This window comes from Daktulosphaira vitifoliae, unplaced genomic scaffold, assembly GCF_025091365.1.
Source record: "Daktulosphaira vitifoliae isolate Bord-2020 unplaced genomic scaffold, ASM2509136v1 Scaffold_1, whole genome shotgun sequence".
Lineage (NCBI taxonomy): Eukaryota > Metazoa > Arthropoda > Insecta > Hemiptera > Phylloxeridae > Daktulosphaira > Daktulosphaira vitifoliae.
In genome coordinates, this window is record NW_026099572.1 from 80,516,046 (window position 1) to 80,535,921 (window position 19,876).

Genomic DNA, 19,876 nt, shown 5'->3' on the forward strand with positions numbered 1-19,876 from the left:
TTAGGCACATAGAACGTTTGACACATTCACTCTTCATTTAATCTTTGCCCCATGTTGAAAACATTTCAGATATCAAATTTGTTCGTATAACCATTGAATAGGTAAAAGGTTTATCTATTCTATCGTATAACCATGGTCTGTGATAAAACTTAGAGAAAATTCAATATTTAAGGTTATATAACTAAACTATGGTTATTCTGAATTATATTCCCATGTGGTAAATTGATAACTTAAAATTAATATTTGTATTCCATTAAAGTATTTTATTCGTTAATTTTTTTGTTTTTTATTTACTAAATTATTTAAATAATTAATTTGATTGATATTTCTGTACAATTAGTTGCTACATTGCTATTTAATAATTATCTTATATAATCCTATTTAAAATGAAACAACTAGCTGATGATCGAATGAAAATTTTTTTTGAAAAATTATCCAAATAGTAAGTTAATTTTTAATCAGAGTTTATTTATTTTCACTTGGATACATTTGTAAAACCAAAATATTTATCAAACTAACGAAATTTAATGAATGTTTTATGTTATAAAATTTATAAATTAAGTGTAATAATAAAATACATCGTTGTTGCATAAGAAAATATCAATTATGTACATTTTAATGTTGCATTTTACTAATAAATATTGAAAATAGCACTTTACCCAATTATTTTTTAATTACTTAAATAAAAATATATGATGTATTCTGAAGTATCTTAGAACTTAATATATAATAAAACTTAAATAATGATAAAATATGAACAAATAGTTATTTAAGTAAGCTTAAATTAAAGAAATATTCTTAACAGCATTTATGTAAATCCACATTATAATATTTTTATATAGATTAAAATAAATTATTGGTATATTTGATTATTTTACCAATATTAAAATTCATTAACCTATTTTTATAGGAATTAAGACCTTAGACTGGTACATTACCTTGAGATAGGCACCCATTTTAAAAATATTGCTACCATTAAAAGTGACAAAAAAAAAAAAACCCAGTAATTATTCTAACAGGCTAAAGAAATTTAATATGGACCCAGGTGTTAGTCTTTTCTTAATTCGGGTGTTATTATTTTAATACCATTATGCATTTGTTTGGTAATACAAATTTAATGATATTTGGTTTGCAAATGTCCATGTCCAATTGTTTATGTATAAACCAATTGTCATGTACTAGTACATGACAATTGGTTTATACATAAATTTACTATCTAGAAAACCAAAAGTAATTTGTATAATAGTTTAAATTTATTTATGTAATATCAAGTTATATTATTTTTAGCATTGGAGCAAACATTAAGTTACTTATAGATCGTTCAGATGGTAAGTATTGTTTTCGTGAAAAAAAAGATCGTGTGTATTATGTATCAGAGAGAGTGTTGAATATGGGATCTATGATGAAACCTGATAACGTTATAAGTATAGGCACATGTTTTGGAAAGTTTACCAAATCTGGTAAATTTAGACTTCACATTACTTCTTTAGATTATTTAGCCCCGTATGCTCAGGTATATATTTGTATACATAACTATTTTAAAGATTAATATTTTAATTTATTTAATGGTACTGTATAGCACAAAATGTGGATAAAACCAGCAGCTGAACAACAGTATTTATATGGACATAATGTTTTAAAATCTGGTTTAGGGCGAATAACTGAAAGTACAACTCAATACCAAGGTGTTATTGTTTTTTCCATGAGTGATGTTCCTTTAGTAAGTATTTATGAATGAGTTATTATGATGCCTTAAATGATAATTAATAATTCTTTTGATAAAATAAAAATTTTAATTCTTTTTAATTTTATAATAATTTTTTCCCCTACTTAATAGTATTCACTATCTAAATGAAATAAAATAGTTAATTTTTATAATATTTAACGTCTTAAAAATAGTTTAAGAGATTCTGTTTTAGTTCACTACTAAACAAATTAGATTATAAATTGGTTTCTTAGATACTAAAAGAATAACATTTATAGGAATGCTAAGTTTATTTTCCTCTACACAAAAATTATCATACAACCATTAATATATTTTTAAAACTTTTAGGGAAAAGCTAAGTCCCTTAGTTCTTTGAGTAATATAATATCATTTAGGCTAGCATATCTAATTAATATACTTATTATAAGAAGTATATTAGCAATACTTGGTTACTGGATTTTAATATTAATTGCTTTTATTATTTTTTAAAATATTAAAAGAAAATAGTAAATAATAGTAACATAATGTATTTTGCAACAATTAATACTTTACAATAGGGTTATTTACTAAAAGATTACCTTAAAATTGTTTTACTTATAAATATAATTTTTTTCAGGGTTTTGGTGTTGCTGCCAAAAGTACTACAGAATGTAAGCATACAGATCCTTTGTCAGTTGTATGTTTTAATCAAGCGGATATTGGAGAATTTATTCGATGTGAAGATGATTTAATTTAAAAAATACTAAATTAATATTTTTTTTAATTATTTTAATTATTGAATGATACTTCTATTAATAATAAATGTTTTGTATAAAGAAAATATTCCAAATGGATCTGGAATTATTTTTACTATATATCAGCTGTATTTTTAAGTACCATTTCATTAATTTTGTTGATAATAATGATAACATATACTTGATGTACTTACTTAAAAATAATATTTATAAATAGTAATTTGTGAACTTGTATATTCAAAATTTTTTTATAATTAAAATTTTTTTATAATTAAAATTTTTTTAATTTAATTTAATGTTTTTTTTTTTTTTTTTATCATTTCAATTATTTAATTAATTAAAACTTAAATTATATCTATATTCTACTTAAAAATTATCAAAAACTAGATAACGTAAGTACATCAAGAAAGTCCCTGAAATATTATGTTATTTTTTGTATTGGTAGGTTATCAATAAAATATCAATTATTTTTCTAAATCCTAATCAATGTATATTAATGAAGATTTCAATTTTGGTGCAGGGGGAAATACTCTTTTTAGATCAAAAAGTCCCCGTGTTATTTTATATACCTATAATAAATTCATAGAGTATGGTGTCTCGGAAGAAATCCAAACAAATTTTATAAATACATAGTCTCAAACATTAGTTATCAGTATTTAAAATTTACTAATGAAGAGTGCATATTAATATGTTTTGTTTTACTATTTTACGCATTACATAATGTGTAAAATTCTTAAAATAAAAAATAATCATGATAATGTAATTCATCATGACTATGACTGGTAAATAATTCAAAATTAAGTGATCCAATTTGTTAACTTGTAGTTTTAAGAAAAATTATATTTATAAATTGAATGTCATTAAATCAAAATTACAAAAGCAATGAGATTATAATACAATAGCTTAATAGTATTACATTCTGGTTATAATTTCATGGCCAAAATTTTCTATTTACGTTTGCTTTGGTTAGATGTGGCACGCAAAACAGCTCCTGGACTTGGATAAGGACGCATTTGAAATAAAGGCCCCGAGGCTGTAGTATCTACACCTGTTTTTGTTTCAACAGCTAATCCATCATTCCAAGAACCCCTAATAAATAAAATATAAATTAAAAACTTTAAATAAATTTATGATCCATTACAATATATTGAGGTATAAAACCTAGTGAGGATTTTAAAACATTATATGGGATGGTTCCTTAATGATTTACTTTTGAAAATATTTGAGCTAATCATTAATTTATTTTCTTAACAATAATATTTCTTTATTGAGCTGCCTTAAACGAAAAATGTATTTTTTTTGTTTCTACCCATAATACCCAAAACTTGTATTAATATAAATTTTCAAACAACAACATCAAATTTTTTATGTGAAAACATCTTATGTGAGCGTTATCTTTTTTTGTGTAACACTGATATAATCCAATAGGTTTTCATCACCATTGTAACAGAACTTACTAAATTTAACATCTGTGTAAGGCAATTTATTATATTAATTTTACATTTTTAATTATTAAAAATTATTTTAACACTATTTACTACCGGTTCGGTTTTCTCATAAAATTGTTAAAAATACTAGGTTTTGACTAGTCAAAAATATTTATGGTCAATTAACTAGATTTTGACGAGTCAAACTTTGTCAAAAACTTAATTATTGATCAAACAGTGAGTCTTCTTTTAATGAAAATTAAGGCTAGACAAGTTTATTTCCAACTTGTGTTAAGTTAGATTTAAAAGAATAGGGCTGAGTTATGATTTATGAGTTAATGAGTTTTAAAAATTAATAATGAGTTAAGTTAGCTAATAAAAAATTTTGGTGATCATATAAAAAGTAATTTTTTTTATTTGAAAGGAAGAATAAATTCCAACAAGGAATCTATTTTTAATATTTCATAATATTACTAAAAAACTTGCATACAACATATTTCTGTTATTACTGTTCATGACAGACAGTATAATAACTTCACTCACAGTACAATTCATATTTTTTTTTTCAATATTTTATTATTTCTTAGGAAAATTTCAGTACTAAATAGTCCATAAACCACAACTACTGAACACAAATTTAACTTATTAAAAAATAAAACTAAAGTTCTTTTCAAAGGTATCCGGTTAAATTAATATATTAAACTAACTTAACTTTCAATTTTTTAATGTGTGAGGTATAGCTTTGGAAAAAATAAAATAAAACTTTCAGAAAATAACGACTAAATGCGTAAAATAACTATTTTGTATGATAAAATTAAAAAATTTTATTACAGGTTTTAATTTTTTATTTTTATCAATTGATATTGTGCCAACCCCAAAAATTACTATTCATATAAGTATATATAATACAATTATGTTATAATAATAATAATTATACTACCCTATAAATATAATTTAATTCATATAATTATGATTATCAAAAATAAGAAAAATATTCATGACTTTTTCATTAGTTTCTTATGGTTCAGTTGAATAAAAAGAAAGAAACATCTTTCAATTTACCAATCATAAAGTATTTTTTATGCTCATCCCTTATATAGTCATTTTCTTACTTAGATCATTTTATATAATATAAGCTAGTCAATTATGTATGTTATCATTTGGGAAATTGAAGTTGACACCCTTATAAGGTATAAGTGATAAACAAAAAAAAAACTTCATGATTGATAAATTAAGAGTAACATTAAACAATTGAAAGAAACTAATAAAAAAATAATGAGTATTACTCTTATTTATTTCATTGATTTTTCAATCAATGAAGTGGCCCGTGATAAGCAAATCATCTTTATAATATAATCTATATTTTTTAAATATAATTCTTAAAAGTATTAAAAGAATGTGTTTATGTTGCTAGGCTCATATATATATTCACATATCCTGACAGTTGCACACGACACTCACAGTTCTTTTAATATGAGATTAATTCAATTGAAATAAAAAATTTAATTTTAACAAGTGACAGCTGATTAAAGTTTATAGGTGAAGAAATAAAAATGATCTAATTAAGAAAATGACTGATAAATAACAACTTTTAACCAATTATTTTCGTATTTATTACTATTTCAAAATATAGTCTGGAGATGAGACACAAGTATGACAATATTTATCATTAGACATTTATCGGCCACACTTCTGCTCCTGCCTTGTTATAAAAATAGTGTTGCTGGTCCAAAAATTGTTATTGACCAGTTAATTTCTTAAGTAGATCATTTTTTGTTCTATAAGTTAGTTAAATATATATATGTTAACATATGTGGCGGTCGAATATTCTAGAATGTCCGGCCGCCGCCGCCTCTAGAAGATTCGTCGCTCTACATAAGCGTGTGGCGGTCGAATGTCTAGAGAGTTCCGACGCCGCCTCTAGAAGATTCCTCTGACTATTTAAGGGCAAGATCGTCGCTCCAGTCAGTCAGTCGATCAGTCAATCACTTACGCATTCTGTCTTACACGCGCTTCGTTTCTCGCTGTTATTTATTAGTTCGTTGTAATACAGTTCGTCTCTCGCTGTTAGCTGTTATTTGTTATTTGTTAGTTCGTTGTAATATAGTATAGTTGTTATTAAATCGTAAAAGTGTTTATTACTTCTATATATTACACCTCGCTACATTGGTGACCTCGATGTGATAAGTATGAACGCCGAAGAACTACGCAATCAATTGGAGGAGTTACGACAAGAAAACGCTCGCCTTGCAGCACTACAGGCACAGCAATATCCAACAGCTTCTGTAAATTAATGCAGCATAAAATCAGTTGCCAACACTTCCCCTTGGACTGCACTTCTCGCAGAATTTCCGGACATCACACGTCCCACCGGATTGCCCAGGACAATAAAACATCAAACAGTGCACCACATTCTTACGACACCTGGTCAGCCAATAGCCTGCCGCCCACGCCGCTTAGCTCCAGGTAGACTAAAAATCGCCAAACAGGAATTCGCGGAAATGGTCAAGGCAGGTACCGCTAGACCTTCAAGCAGTCCGTGGTCTTCACCATTACATTTAGCACCGAAAGGGGAGAACAGCTGGCGTCCTTGCGGTGATTACCGCGCGCTGAACGCCCGAACTATACCAGACTCCTATCCAGTCAGACACATACATGATTTCTCGCACAACCTGGCTAATTGCACGCTATTTTCCACAATCGATCTGGTAAAGGCTTACCATCAAATACCTGTTAATCCGGACGATATATGCAAAACAGCCATTACCACTCCATTCGGACTTTACGAATTTCCTTTTATGACATTCGGATTGCGAAATGCTGGACAAACTTTTCAACGCTTCATAGACGAAGTTACCAATGGGTTGGACTTCTGTTATGCATATATTGATGACATTTTGGTATTCTCTAAATCGGAAGAGGACCACAAACAGCATTTACGCACTCTTTTCGGGAGACTTTCTGACTACGGTGTTGTCGTTAACCCGCAAAAATGTGTATTAGGTTCGGCTGAGGTGAAATTTCTAGGTTACCTAGTATCTTCTGAAGGCACCCGCCCGCCACCGGAACGCGTCGAAGCCCTACGACAGTATCCATTGCCAAAATCTATGCAAGGATTACGCCGGTTTTTGGGAATGGTAAATTTTTATCGCCGGTTTATTCCCAAAGCTGCCGACCTGCAAGCACCACTTCACGGTATTCTCAAAGGCCCGAAGACAAAAGGTTCCCAACCGATAGAATGGACTCCCGAGTTAGAAAAAGCGTTCACCACATGCAAAGAAAGTCTTGCGACCGCTACTCTTTTAGCACATCCTCATCCAGCCGCACGACTTGGACTATTCACAGACGCATCTAGCCAATCTATCGGCGCATGTCTGCAGCAGCGAGTCAATAACATCTGGCAACCCATAGCATTTTTTTCAAAGAAAATGTCGGTGAAACAAAGTGCGTGGCCTGCGTATTATCGTGAGTTGCTTGCCATCTATGAATCGGTGAAGTATTTCAGGCACATTGTCGAAGCACAACCATGTACCATTTTCACCGATCATAAGCCACTCGTATATGCTTTCACCCAACGGAGAGAAAAGATACCTCCTACGCAACTCAACCAGTTGACATTCATATCCGAATTCACCACCGACATTCAACACATTAAAGGTGATGAAAATATCGTCGCGGATACAATGTCACGCATTGAAGTTGTGTCTCTCCCGCTGGACTACCGAGCTCTTGCTGCATCTCAAGACACGGATGATGAACTCAAACATTTTACTGACAACAATTCATCTCTTCATTTGGAGAAGGTACTAGTGCCAGGATCTTCAACCTATATTTATTGCGACACGTCAACGGGACGCCCACGACCATTTTTGCCACAACGATTCCGGCGTCACGCATTTGATCAGTTACACAACCTTAGTCACCCCGGTGCACGCGCAACAGCTCACTTAGTTTCAGAACGATTTGTGTGGCCAGCAATGAAAAAGGATTGCCGTTCCTGGGCACGTGCCTGCGTCCACTGTCAGCGATCGAAAATAAGCCGACACGTCTCAGCCCCACTGGGAAACTTTGAAACACCTTCACGCCGATTCAAACATGTTCATATCGACATCATCGGTCCATTGCCGCCATCACAGTCCTTTAGGTACTGTCTGACGGTAATCGACCGTTTCACCCGTTGGCCGGAGGTGTATCCACTCGAACGTATAACAGCAGATGATGTCACTAAGGGTTTCCTCAATTGCTGGATTTCACGCTTCGGAGTACCTCAATACGTTACGACTGACCGTGGTACTCAGTTTGTTTCAGCTACTTTAAAAACTTTAGCAAAACGTTTTGGTTTTACGCTTCGCCCCACTACCAGTTGGCATCCTGCTGCAAACGGATTCGTCGAACGAATGCACCGACAACTAAAGGCAGCCATCATGGCCCACGCAAAAGACTCGTGGACTGAGTCACTGCCTATCGTGCTTCTCGGAATACGTTCTGCGTTTAAGGAAGACTTAAAAGCCACGTCTGCGGAACTTGTTTATGGTGAGCCTCTTAATCTTCCTGGTGATTTCTTCACAGACAAGCAAGATAATAGCAGTACGAACGACCCTACTAGCTTACTAGATCGTCTTCGCAGTGTTATGAATAAAATTCGTCCAGTACCTGCATCTCGCCACTCAAATCCACGATCATTTGTTTTTGCGGACCTTAAGGACTGTTCACACGTATTTCTCAGTCGATCAGTCAATCACTTACGCATTCTGTCTTACACGCGCTTCGTTTCTCGCTGTTATTTATTAGTTCGTTGTAATACAGTTCGTCTCTCGCTGTTATTTGTTAGTTCGTTGTAATATAGTATAGTTGTTATTAAATCGTAAAAGTGTTTATTACTTCTATATATTACACCTCGCTACACATATAAAAAAATAAATTTGACACCTTTATAAGGTATTAATTAATAAAGATAATTAATACATAATAAATCAAAAAAATATATAAAATTTAAAAAAAACCAAAAATAATTTTCTTAACATAATAATTATTTAAGAGAAATTGAGTGGCTAACATTAAAATAATGACCATGTACATATGTATTATTTAACTATTACCTAGCAATATCAGAATAAGCTGCGGGATCCATAGGGTCGAGATCATTTGACTTTATTACTTTTCTTGGTTCTCTACGTTTAGGTTCTCTATCATATCTTATCTCTTTGGCCCGAATTTCTTGGACTGGAGGTGGAGGCAGTATCCTTTTTCTTTTTTGTCTATCATCATCACTATTATCACTCTTCATAAAATTTACACAATAAATAAGATAAAATCAGTTAGTTTCAATAAATGTATATTATGAATAAATATATTTTTAGTATAAGTAGTAGTAGCTTTTTTTCTTGTTAAGTTCGACTTTAAATGCAAATAATAGTCCTAATAATAAAAATAAAATAAAATAAATACTAAATAATAATAAAGTAACAAATTAGGAAAAGTTAGTAAAATAACATATATTATATTAAATGTTGTACTGTGATCAGTAGGTTACTACCACTAAAGCATTTGTATTTGTAAAAATCAAGTCTTCTTTGATGCACTGTGCTGGACATATATCGCATGACAAAAGGTGTTCAATGGTCAGTTGTTTTCCACATTCACAGGTGTGATGGTGTCACGTTACCAATATCGTGAGAATTATTTTAATAAAATACAGACAGCACATCCGCTGCCTGAGACTGATGAATTAACAAATAATATTTATTGCCAATTTGGAAATAGTTCTAATTATTATTTTTTACGCGCTTTTATTAGCCCATTAAGGGCCACAGCGGCCTCCCCAAGGGAGGAGGTTTCTTAACCATTTATACTCCGGGACGGGTGGTTAGTCCGTCGCCGGAGGTGGGATGGCGACTCCAAATTACCGAACTGATCTCTCGTTCGGTAAATGAAGCCGCCCGTGACCGAGTTTCGAACCTGAGACACTACGCGTCAAGCGCTGCCGCGTTACCGACTCGGCCACACCGTCCCTTTAACATCTAATTATCTAATTTAACGTCTAATTATTATAAAAACCCAAAAGACCTGACCATCGTGGTCAGTCGACTCTAGTGCCTTGTATTATTCATCAGCCTCAGTACTCGGTTGTCGCTGTTCGACTTACTGCTTAAAGTAAAGTCTTTGTTTATTCCTTTTTAAATCTATCTACTATCTTTCACAACATTTCAGAGTACTTGTGTCTTGCACTTCGTCTGCACCTTATACTCGGCTACCCTGTTCTCTCTTTGAAGTACTTGTGTCTTGCACTTTGTCTGCACCTCGTACTTCATTATCCTCTCCTAATAACTAAAGTACTTGTGTCTTGCACTTCGTCTGCACCTCATACCTAGGTGTTACCCTGATTCCCTTCCTGTAACAACAGCCTTTCGACAACCACATCTAACCTGGAGTGTCAGCCGAGCACGGTGACTGCAGTACGACAACACGCACGTGATTACCTAGACAGCAGGCACCACATCCTCATATTCATCTTCGTGCACATAACCTTTTACATATACTCATTTCATTTTATTGTGTTACGACACAGGTTTGGTCTTTTTCACTTAAGCCCAATTTTACCAGATTATATTTAATCCATGCTATTTCAGTTTTCAGTCTATTTGAGGTTTTCCACAGTAGTCATAGTATGTATCCACCTAATGGAAGTTGTTAAGTAAGCTGAATAGGTTTTTCCAATTGTAACTCATCTTGCCATTTCTATAGTCTGGCTATTTGTAGGGATTTGTGTAGTTATTTTTCTGTATGTATAAAATTTCTTTTGAATTTTAGTCTTCTTCTTATGGTTTCATGTCCAAATATAGGATATTTCTTGTGCTTTGTTTTTACAATATCAGTGGTTACATATTTTATAATTTTGGATGGAGCTATGCCTAGTAACAGCTACAACTTGTATGTAGGCGTTGGCCTAAAGCATCTTATTATAATCCTGCAAGTATCATTCAGTACTACAGATACATATTGAGCATGTTTAGGTTGGTACCATACTGGATAGTATATTCTTCAGCTAAAAAACATGTACGTATGAGGCTGTGCTCCTTATTGGATCTCTAAGTTATCTAAGTAAATTGTTTCTTATTTGTACTTTCATTTTAGTCTTAACACAATGATCTTTAAATGTAAAAATCATAACTAGGATGACACCTAAATACACAGAGTAATCAATGCTCTGCAATACATTACCTAACCATTCTATGTACATGCTTTTTTTTTAGTGTTGTAGTTCCGTATGTAAAAGCAACATACCTATGTTTTGTTTGAGTTAGATTACTATCATGACTTTTAGTGTATTTGATAGTTTATTCTATATATTATCGAAGGTTGTATTAATTAAATAGAGTGAATCATTGAAAATTAAAGATCAATTATTAATATTGCTCAATAAATAACTGATTTAAAAAACATAAAGATAAATGTTTGAAAAAACAATGAAATAAAGAAATATGTAAAAAGTACCTCAGAATTTGATAATTTTTCTTTCATATTTTGTGTAATAGCATGTCGCTCAAAACGAAATTGTGCTACTGAATCTGTAACTATTGAACGAGGATGATTTGGAGGGAGCCAACTGACTGAATCATTTTCAACATCCCAATAATAAAAACGGCCACTTCAAATAAAAATAAAAATAAATCATATTTTATTATTTTATCTTTAACGCATACATTATGTGTTTTTAGATTTAAACGTAATGGGGGAAAAAATGGTTGGTGTTTTTTTTTATTTTATAGTTTGTTTTGATAGTCAATTAGCAGTAGTATAATGTAGTGATATTCATTCAATGAAAAATGTTTTAATTTTCCATTTGTTATCCAGATATATATCATTAAATATGAGTAACCAAAATTGTAAACAATTTAAAGCTAAGAATTAATATTAATTAAGTATAACAATATTTCTTAAGGAAAGAATGTATTGTACCATTTTTCATATTAAATGTTTTGTAAAAACACTATTTTTCTTTGCAAATTGAATATTTTAATTTGTCTTAATAAACTTTTGAAAAAGGGATAAATTAAATATACACTCTTTGAATGAGATATTATACATTTAATAATGAGAAGAAAAAAATAATAAATAAAACATTTATTATGAATTATATAAGAAAAAAAATAAAACATTTTACTATTTACATTTAACATTTATGGATATATTTTTTTTATCAAATGAAATTGAATCGAAGTTTTGGATTTTACTCACGTTCCTGGATCATATACTTCATGCCAATTATTAGGTAATGGATATTTTTCTAACAATGAATTTCTGGCTTTAAGGTAGCTATTTTTAGGTCTTTTTTTACCATTTTTCCATCGTTGTTCACAATATTTTGTACATTCATGATATACATTTGACTTATTAGGACAACCATGATGACCCTTAATGTGAAATTTAATAATTTTAACATATGTGACCTTTAAATAAATAAAATGTAAATAACTTACTTTAAATTTATCCAATATTTTTGGATCAGGTTTATCATTTTCTTCATCACTATCTTCAGAATCTGTACCAGAATTTTGGTTGTCATCTACATCATCATAGCATTCTGCAATTACTTCTTCTTCTACTTCTTTGATATTATTTTTAACTATAATTATAGTTTTAATAAATTAATTAACTAAAAAAAAATTATGTTATGCAGTTTAAATAAAAGACAATACATGTTTTTAAAATTCAAGAACTTATTAGATATATAATTATATATATATATTATATAAATTATTAGCTAAAAATGATTCAATGTACATATGTAATATTAAATATTTTGTGTCGTAATGACAAAAACTTTTATTTTTGACAAATAACAGAAGCCTGTAAGTGATACTTTTTAAATTAAATTACCATCATTTTCTGAGAGTATTCCTCGGTTTGCTAATCTTTTAGCTAATGCTGGAGGTAAAGGCATTATATAATATTTATTATTCTAACAATTAATAATAAATGTGATTGTTTCAATTTTCGGCCCTTAATTTTGGAGATTTTGTTTTTTAAATAATATTATCACATTTAGATAATGTGTTTTGAGTTATCTTAATTTTTTTTTAAGGTAAATTGATATGCCGGTCTTAAAATCAAGGAATTTAAAATTATTTCTTATTAATTAAAGTATAAATATTTAATTATTCAAGATAATTTTTTTTTAATATAAATTTTTGATCGCACTACTAAGATTTTTTTAGTTTTATATCATAAAGAGATTATTTGATTTTAACTATAAGAACCAACAGTTAGTGTTTGCCCCCCTGTCAGTGGTTCTCCCTTCCACAGGCGTAAAACTGTTTGTCATCCACCAGTCACTACATGGTAGAACATTCTAGAAAATTCCCTCAAATCGATATGCATTTATGAATTTCGACTTTGCCGGTAGTTGGTTAACTGTATTGAATGCATGATTTACACGAGTGATTAGTGATTTTTCGTCTACTTATTTTTTGACCTAAAGTTGCTAGTAATTCGTTTCGCTTATATAAATCCACGTGTTTTTGATTTGTGTTTTATAAATAAAATGGCATCAATGTCCGTAATAGGAATAGATTTTGGTAATGAATCGTGTTATGTAGCTGTGGCTCGTGCTGGTGGTATAGAAACTATCGCAAATGATTATAGTTTGCGAGCAACCCCGTCATGTGTAGCCTTCAGCCCAAGGAATCGTATTATAGGTGTAGCTGCAAAAAATCAAATGGTCACAAATATGAAAAACACAATTCACGGCTTTAAGAGATTGTTGGGACGATCTATTGACGACCCGTTTGTCCAAGCAGAACTTAAATACTTACCATTTAATGTTGTGAAATGTGAAAACAACAAAATTGGTATAAATGTAAACTATCTCAATGAACAACATACATTTAGTGTCGAACAAATTACAGGTATGCTTTTGACTAAATTGAAAGAAATTTCAGAAATATCTCTTAAGACTAAGGTTAATGATTGTGTTATATCAGTACCATCATTTTTCACAAATGCTGAACGGAAAGCATTGTTAGATTCAGCATCGATAGCTGGTCTTAATGTATTACGCTTATTTAATGAAACAACAGCAACAGCACTCTCTTATGGTATTTATAAACAAGATTTACCTAATCCTGAAGAGAAACCTCGTAATGTAGTTTTTGTTGATTGTGGACATACATCTCTACAAGTTTTTGCCTGTGCATTCAACAAAGGTAAACTTAAAATGTTGGCAAGTTCTTTTGATGCCCAGTTAGGTGGTAGAGAATTTGATTATATTTTAGCTGACCATTTTAGCAAAGATTTCAAATCTAGGTATAATATTGATCCAAGAACCAATTCAAGAGCTTTTTTGAGATTATTGGCTGAAGTTGAAAAAATAAAAAAACAAATGTCTGCTAATTCTACCAAGTTACCCATGAATATAGAATGTTTCATGGATGATAAAGATGTTCATGCTGGTATCAACAGATCAGAATTTGAAGAATTATCTATGCACTTATTCAATAGAGTTGAAAATACATTGGATCAATGCCTTAAAGAATCTAAATTGAATAAAGACGACATATATTCCGTAGAAATTGTTGGTGGATCTAGTCGTATTCCATACATTAAAGGTCTAATTGAAAAAATCTTTGGCAAATCACCTAGTACAACATTAAATCAAGATGAAGCTGTATCAAGAGGTTGTGCTTTACAATGTGCTATGTTATCACCAGCTGTTAGAGTTCGAGACTTTAGTGTGACTGATATTCAGAATTTTCCTATTGAACTTGAATGGGAACCTGCTGATAACTCTGATGATGGGCGTGCTGAAGTTTTCCCAAAAAATCATCCTGTACCATTCTCTAAAATGCTATCATTCTATCGTCTAGCTCCGTTTACTGTTAAAGCACATTATACAGGTCCTATTCCATATGCTAATAATTATATAGGACAGTTTACAGTAAGAGATGTTAAACCTACCTCTGAAGGAGCTTGCCAAAAAGTCAAGGTTAAAGCACGAGTTAATTTACATGGTATATTTAATATCAGTAGTGCAACACTTTTAGAAAAATCTGAAATCCAAGAGGAACCTGCAAATCCACCCCCAGAACCTATGGAAACATCAGAAAAAGAACAACAACCAGCTGAAAATGAAGAAAAAACTGAAGACAAAAAGGAAGATAAAAAAAAATCAGTAACTAAAACAATTGACTTACGAATTGAAGCAATTACACATGGTTACTCTACCATGGATTTAAACAATTACATTGAACAAGAAGGGAAAATGGTTGCAGCTGACAGACAAGAAAAAGAAAGAATTGATGTACGAAATTGTTTAGAAGAGTATATTTATGACATGCGGAGTCGCATTTCAAGTGAAGAAGATTTAGCACCCTATATTGTCGACAGTGATAGAGAAAGTATTTCCAAACAATTAGAAGATTTAGAAATATGGTTATATGAAGAGGGAGAAGATTGTGCAAGAAATGTTTATACTGAAAAACTAGATATGTTAAAGTGTGTTGGTGAACCAATTAAAAGACGTAAAGTTGAGTATACCACTTTTCCTTCAGTAAGAGATCAAGTTGTACAATTATTTACAAAAGCTGAAAGTGATATTGAAGCTTATCATAAAGGAAGTGAACAATTTAATCATTTAGATAGTGCTGAAGTTGATAAGTTGAGCGAAAATCTTATCAGTGCTAAGAAATGGTTAGAAGAAAAGTCATCTCTAATTTCTGCAACTCCATTATACAAAGACATTCCAGTTAAATTAGATGAGGTAATGAAGGAAAAACATAGTCTAGAAACTAACGTATTTAAAGTTTTATATAAACCAAAACCAGTACCTAAAGTAGAACCTCCCAAAGAAGAAGAAGCAAAAAAAGATCCTGAACCTATGGAAACTGAACAACCTGTACCAAATGGAAATGATGCTTAAGAGCTTACTTTTTCCTTTATATTTTTGTTTTGTATATCTGTCACTTTGTATTTATATTGTGTGTACTGTGTATCACAAAAGTAATTGTTATGCAAAATTTGTATTTCAAATTTAAAACTAATTCAATAGTCAAACACAAATTTACCAATGTAATAGTAAGATATAAACTTCTTTATAATTTCTTGCTATTTTTGTTAACTATTAATAAACTAACTATCATAAATAAAACAAATTGTTCTTAATATTAATATCTTTATTTAAATGTGTTTATTTCATATTTTCATCGATGGTAATTAAAATAATAATTTATTTAGCTCAAAATAATACAATAATATAAATTATTTTTTATACTTGAAAAACAGTTAACTATTATTTATAATTGTAATTTTATTACATAGTAATATAATGTAACAATTAAAACAAGTTTTGGATTTTTTATTTATGACTCATTTATATATTAAATTAATTATATTTAACGTAATAAAGTTTAATAATCAACTGGTTAATATCTAAAAATTAAAAAATACAAATTAGGATCAAAAAATATTAAAAATACTTAACACTAAAAGCCACAAGAATATTATTAAAAATAAATATGTATTCTTACTATATTATTATTTAACAAACATGGCATCTAGTTCGAAAAAATACACTGAATTATTAATCCCGTAAATATAGACGGATCAATTTCATAGGGAAGTAATCCTCTGCGAAAATAATTCAGCTATGCAAATAAATATAAGTGGTAGAGCCCTTTAAAATTCTATTCAAATAAAGTTAAAATTTGACAAGAATTCAAAATTTAACTAAAAGTCTCAAATAAGTTTAGTCATCATACTTGAACTTTTTTTTAATAAAGTCTTTTTGTCATTCAATAGTTACATATTTTAAAATATAATTTATGAAAAAATAATTTAGTGTGTATAGTAAATGTGGTATTAATTGCTTTCCTAACTAAATAAATCCTTGGTTTTCATTTTACATTGTTAATTAGATAAGTCGTCAAGCTTTTTAATGATGTTTATTTGTTGTTAATACCATTTCATAAGTATAAAAATTATATTTTATTTTATCAATAAAACTAATTTTGGAATCAAAACCTCTTCTGAAAATAATTATATTCGTTTAGTAAAATAAGTTATTAAATTTTGACATCATTTTATTTAAACTGTAGACAGGATTCTAAATTACTCTATTTATATATTTACTTTTGAATGAAGATTTGTGAATAATATGATAGGATGTAAGGACCTCTGAGTTATAAGATTAACAATTGTTATTTAAATAGAAATTTCAACTTTTTTAAAGTAGAAATTATAGATATTGATAGTTTCGAAATTTGGAAGTTTTTAATTAAATAATTAATATTTTTAAATTATTAAAAACCAGTAATTAGTATTTAAAATTTTGTAGTAAGGGAATTTAAAGTCAACTTTAAGATTGTTAGGGATAAAAATTAAGTATACTTAAATAAAATAGAAAATTGTATAATTTTTTCTGTCCAACAAAACTATGTAAAATTGTATGTTGCTACCACTTAATTTCAAGTGATAATATTAAAACAGCAATGTATATACTACTTTAAAGCAAATAATTTATAATTTCAATCATAAAGTTATTATACTATGACACAAGTAAGTAAAATCAATGTTTAAAAATCTTCTTTTAGGTAAATAATAGTTTTTTTTTTTATAAACATGTAATTTATTTAATTTACTTTAGTTTTGTAAATTCAAGAATTAAATAAATATTTAGGGTAAAATTTTAGCAAATAAAACATACTTATTTGGATAAATACACTGAGGAAAATAAATGAATCATAAAATAGAAAAAGGTGGATATTTAGGAAGATTTCTAAATAGTAACCAAAAAAAAGTACTTAAGTTTAATTACTAGGAAACACGAAAATTATGTTATTTATTATATACAAAATCAACAAAATTTATGTTAAATGTTAAAATTTTTTACACAATCTAAACATAAATTAAGTAAAAGAATTTAAACTGTAAACATTATATTTTAATAATTAATTTTTTTGGTAAAATTTAATATTTTAAAGAAAGGAAAAGGAATATTTTATTAAATGAACTCCAAAACTTAAACTTTGTGACTTTGGCTGCATATATTTTAAAAATTAGGTGAACCCATAGCGCTTCACTTACAACTTGAATAATTCTAGAGAGTTAAACAGCATTTTATTTCTTAATATAAGTATCATTATCATAATAATATAGAATACTTAAAAAACAATGGTTATCATTTTAAGTTACTAACAGTTATAAGTTATTTATCACTTTCTAAATTTAGATGAAATTAAACAGAAATTGTTAAAAAAATATTTAGCCACTTAGTATGTAAAAAAAAAAAAAAAAAAATTGTAGCTTGATAACTTGTAAAGTTATCGAGTATTATTTGTCCAAAGCTGTGTTTGTTTTAATGGCAATAACACATTCTTCACCACATGACTTCAATACAGTACACTAAAAAAAAAAAAAAAAAATGAATGTTTTTAATTCTGAAACTTATTATTTATAAATCTATATTTACAATTATATCTTTTCCGCTATCAAATTCAGTTTTTAATTGTACCCCAAGATCACCTTCAGGAAGCTTTAGGTCTTCACGTAAATCACCATTGTCTGTCATCAATGATAAGTAGTTGTCATCTGATATGTCAGTCAACTAAAAATTTTAGTTAAATTTTATTGTTATATAACATTTATTAAAGAAAAAAAAAGATTTACTAATTATTTGCAAATGTAATTACCTGATAATCTTCACGTTTAACAAATGGAACATCCATATTATGAGTTGATGGACAAATATCTTCATACTTCTTACCAGAAAATATATCTAAACCTACTAAATGAACCTTAGCATGCCCGTGTTTGCCAGTTTTAGATGTTGACATATCCACAATTTTACATGGTCGACTCTATTAAAAATGTAAAATAATGTTGACAATTAGAGAATGTATAAATAAGTTTATGAAATAGTACTTTTACTCTTAACAAAATTTGTCCGTAATCATATTATTAGGTAATTGAATATAACTTAAAATTCAAATATATTATAAAATGTAAGTCCTGTCTATGTTAGTTAGTAAACTTGACTAAAATATTATGGATTGTTTTGATTCAAAGTATAAATAGGTACATAATGTTATATATTTTGCAATTTTTTCAAATATATAAATAAAAACTATTAAAAACCATTTTTTAATGATTATACTATTGGAAACTACTAAAGCTCTTAAATAATTTTTCAAACCAGAAATATCTTGATATAATTATGAAATTATCTTTTTTTTTATATAGTTATATATTTATTGACTTATGAGTCAAAACAAGAAACTTATAATTGAAAATTGATATTTCTAAGAATTTGATTAATGAAATGTAAATTCCCAATAAGCACAATGATTTTAGCATTTGATAAGTAAATAGGTATAATTTTTTATAATCTTGACTCAGAACAAAATTAAAAGGATTAATGTTTCAACCAACTAGTAATATTTAACATTAAAAATAAATATCAAACAGCCAAAAGTGTTCGTTCAATAATTAATTATAAATTAGAATAAACAAATAATAATACTTTGATCATCACAAAACCGTTCTTTCTTAGGGCTGAACATTGCATGGGGAACGTAGTTGAAGCACCAGAGTCGACAGCATCAAAATGAGTATCTTCCATATCGCCCATTTTCAAAAAATAACTGAAATTAAACAGAAAATTAAATTAACAAGGGTATTAAATTTTTCAAAGAGAATTTAAATAGAGAATAAATATTCTGAAATCCCGTTAACAGAAAGTAACCTAGAAAACCTCGTGAGTATTAAGTAAATTGGATATCAACAGTTCGCTTTTATATCAACGTGTTGGCCATTGACGTGTAATATAAAGAAAAAAAAGATTTACTTACTTTGTTAATAGAAAAATAACAAAACAAACTACTTAAATTATTAAGTTTTAAAATCTAAAGAATGAAAGAAAGTTAAATTTCTTAATATATCAAAAAATTTAATTGAGTTGAAATTTTAGTCTAAGGGCGACACAACAGCACAAAAAGAGATGGACGATAAGTCGGCGC

At 28.9% G+C, this 19,876-nt stretch overlaps 4 protein-coding genes across 4 annotated transcripts; 2 read left to right on the forward strand and 2 right to left on the reverse strand.

Moving 5' to 3' along the window:
• Nucleotides 1-243: 243 nt before the first annotated feature.
• Nucleotides 244-2,527, forward strand: LOC126894723 (60S ribosome subunit biogenesis protein NIP7 homolog). Its single transcript, XM_050665933.1, has 4 exons — nt 244-442; nt 1,288-1,513; nt 1,580-1,720; nt 2,322-2,527. The coding sequence occupies exons 1-4, from the start codon at nt 387-389 to the stop codon at nt 2,439-2,441; spliced, it is 543 nt and encodes a 180-aa protein (XP_050521890.1). The 5' UTR covers nt 244-386; the 3' UTR covers nt 2,442-2,527.
• Nucleotides 2,528-3,249: 722 nt separating this feature from the next.
• Nucleotides 3,250-13,010, reverse strand: LOC126894721 (polyglutamine-binding protein 1). Its single transcript, XM_050665931.1, has 6 exons — nt 12,747-13,010; nt 12,347-12,492; nt 12,105-12,280; nt 11,361-11,514; nt 8,966-9,147; nt 3,250-3,528 (listed from the first exon to the last, which is right to left on the reverse strand). Exons 1-6 carry the CDS (start codon nt 12,808-12,810, stop codon nt 3,387-3,389), a joined length of 864 nt encoding a protein of 287 aa, XP_050521888.1. The 5' UTR covers nt 12,811-13,010; the 3' UTR covers nt 3,250-3,386.
• A 171-nt stretch (nt 13,011-13,181) lies between these two features.
• Nucleotides 13,182-16,039, forward strand: LOC126894714 (heat shock 70 kDa protein 4). Its single transcript, XM_050665916.1, has one exon. It carries the CDS (start codon nt 13,411-13,413, stop codon nt 15,781-15,783), a length of 2,373 nt encoding a protein of 790 aa, XP_050521873.1. The 5' UTR covers nt 13,182-13,410; the 3' UTR covers nt 15,784-16,039.
• Nucleotides 16,040-17,880: 1,841 nt separating this feature from the next.
• On the reverse strand, nt 17,881-19,876 carry LOC126894724 (eukaryotic translation initiation factor 5A). Its single transcript, XM_050665934.1, has 5 exons — nt 19,709-19,876; nt 19,381-19,501; nt 18,551-18,718; nt 18,331-18,465; nt 17,881-18,263 (listed from the first exon to the last, which is right to left on the reverse strand). Exons 2-5 carry the CDS (start codon nt 19,486-19,488, stop codon nt 18,192-18,194), a joined length of 483 nt encoding a protein of 160 aa, XP_050521891.1. The 5' UTR covers nt 19,489-19,501; nt 19,709-19,876; the 3' UTR covers nt 17,881-18,191.

Bases quoted from the DNA above. Each gene is read 5' to 3' on its own strand.
- LOC126894724 (XM_050665934.1), bottom strand. From the start codon at position 19,488: ATGGGCGATATGGAAGATACTCATTTTGATGCTGTCGACTCTGGTGCT. The intron at 18,466-18,550 runs GTAATTACATTT...TAAAATTTTTAG, and splicing joins TTAAACGTGAAGATTATCAG to TTGACTGACATATCAGATGA. The intron at 18,264-18,330 runs GTAAATATAGAT...TTTTTTTTTTAG, and splicing joins ATAGCGGAAAAGATATAATT to TGTACTGTATTGAAGTCATG.
- LOC126894714 (XM_050665916.1), top strand. From the start codon at position 13,411: ATGGCATCAATGTCCGTAATAGGAATAGATTTTGGTAATGAATCGTGT.
- LOC126894723 (XM_050665933.1), top strand. From the start codon at position 387: ATGAAACAACTAGCTGATGATCGAATGAAAATTTTTTTTGAAAAATTA. The intron at 443-1,287 runs GTAAGTTAATTT...TATTATTTTTAG, and splicing joins TTTGAAAAATTATCCAAATA to CATTGGAGCAAACATTAAGT. The intron at 1,721-2,321 runs GTAAGTATTTAT...AATTTTTTTCAG, and splicing joins CCATGAGTGATGTTCCTTTA to GGTTTTGGTGTTGCTGCCAA.
- LOC126894721 (XM_050665931.1), bottom strand. From the start codon at position 12,810: ATGCCTTTACCTCCAGCATTAGCTAAAAGATTAGCAAACCGAGGAATA. The intron at 12,493-12,746 runs GTAATTTAATTT...CTATAATTATAG, and splicing joins AATACTCTCAGAAAATGATG to TTAAAAATAATATCAAAGAA. The intron at 3,529-8,965 runs GTAATAGTTAAA...TTTATTTATTAG, and splicing joins GCTTATTCTGATATTGCTAG to GGGTTCTTGGAATGATGGAT.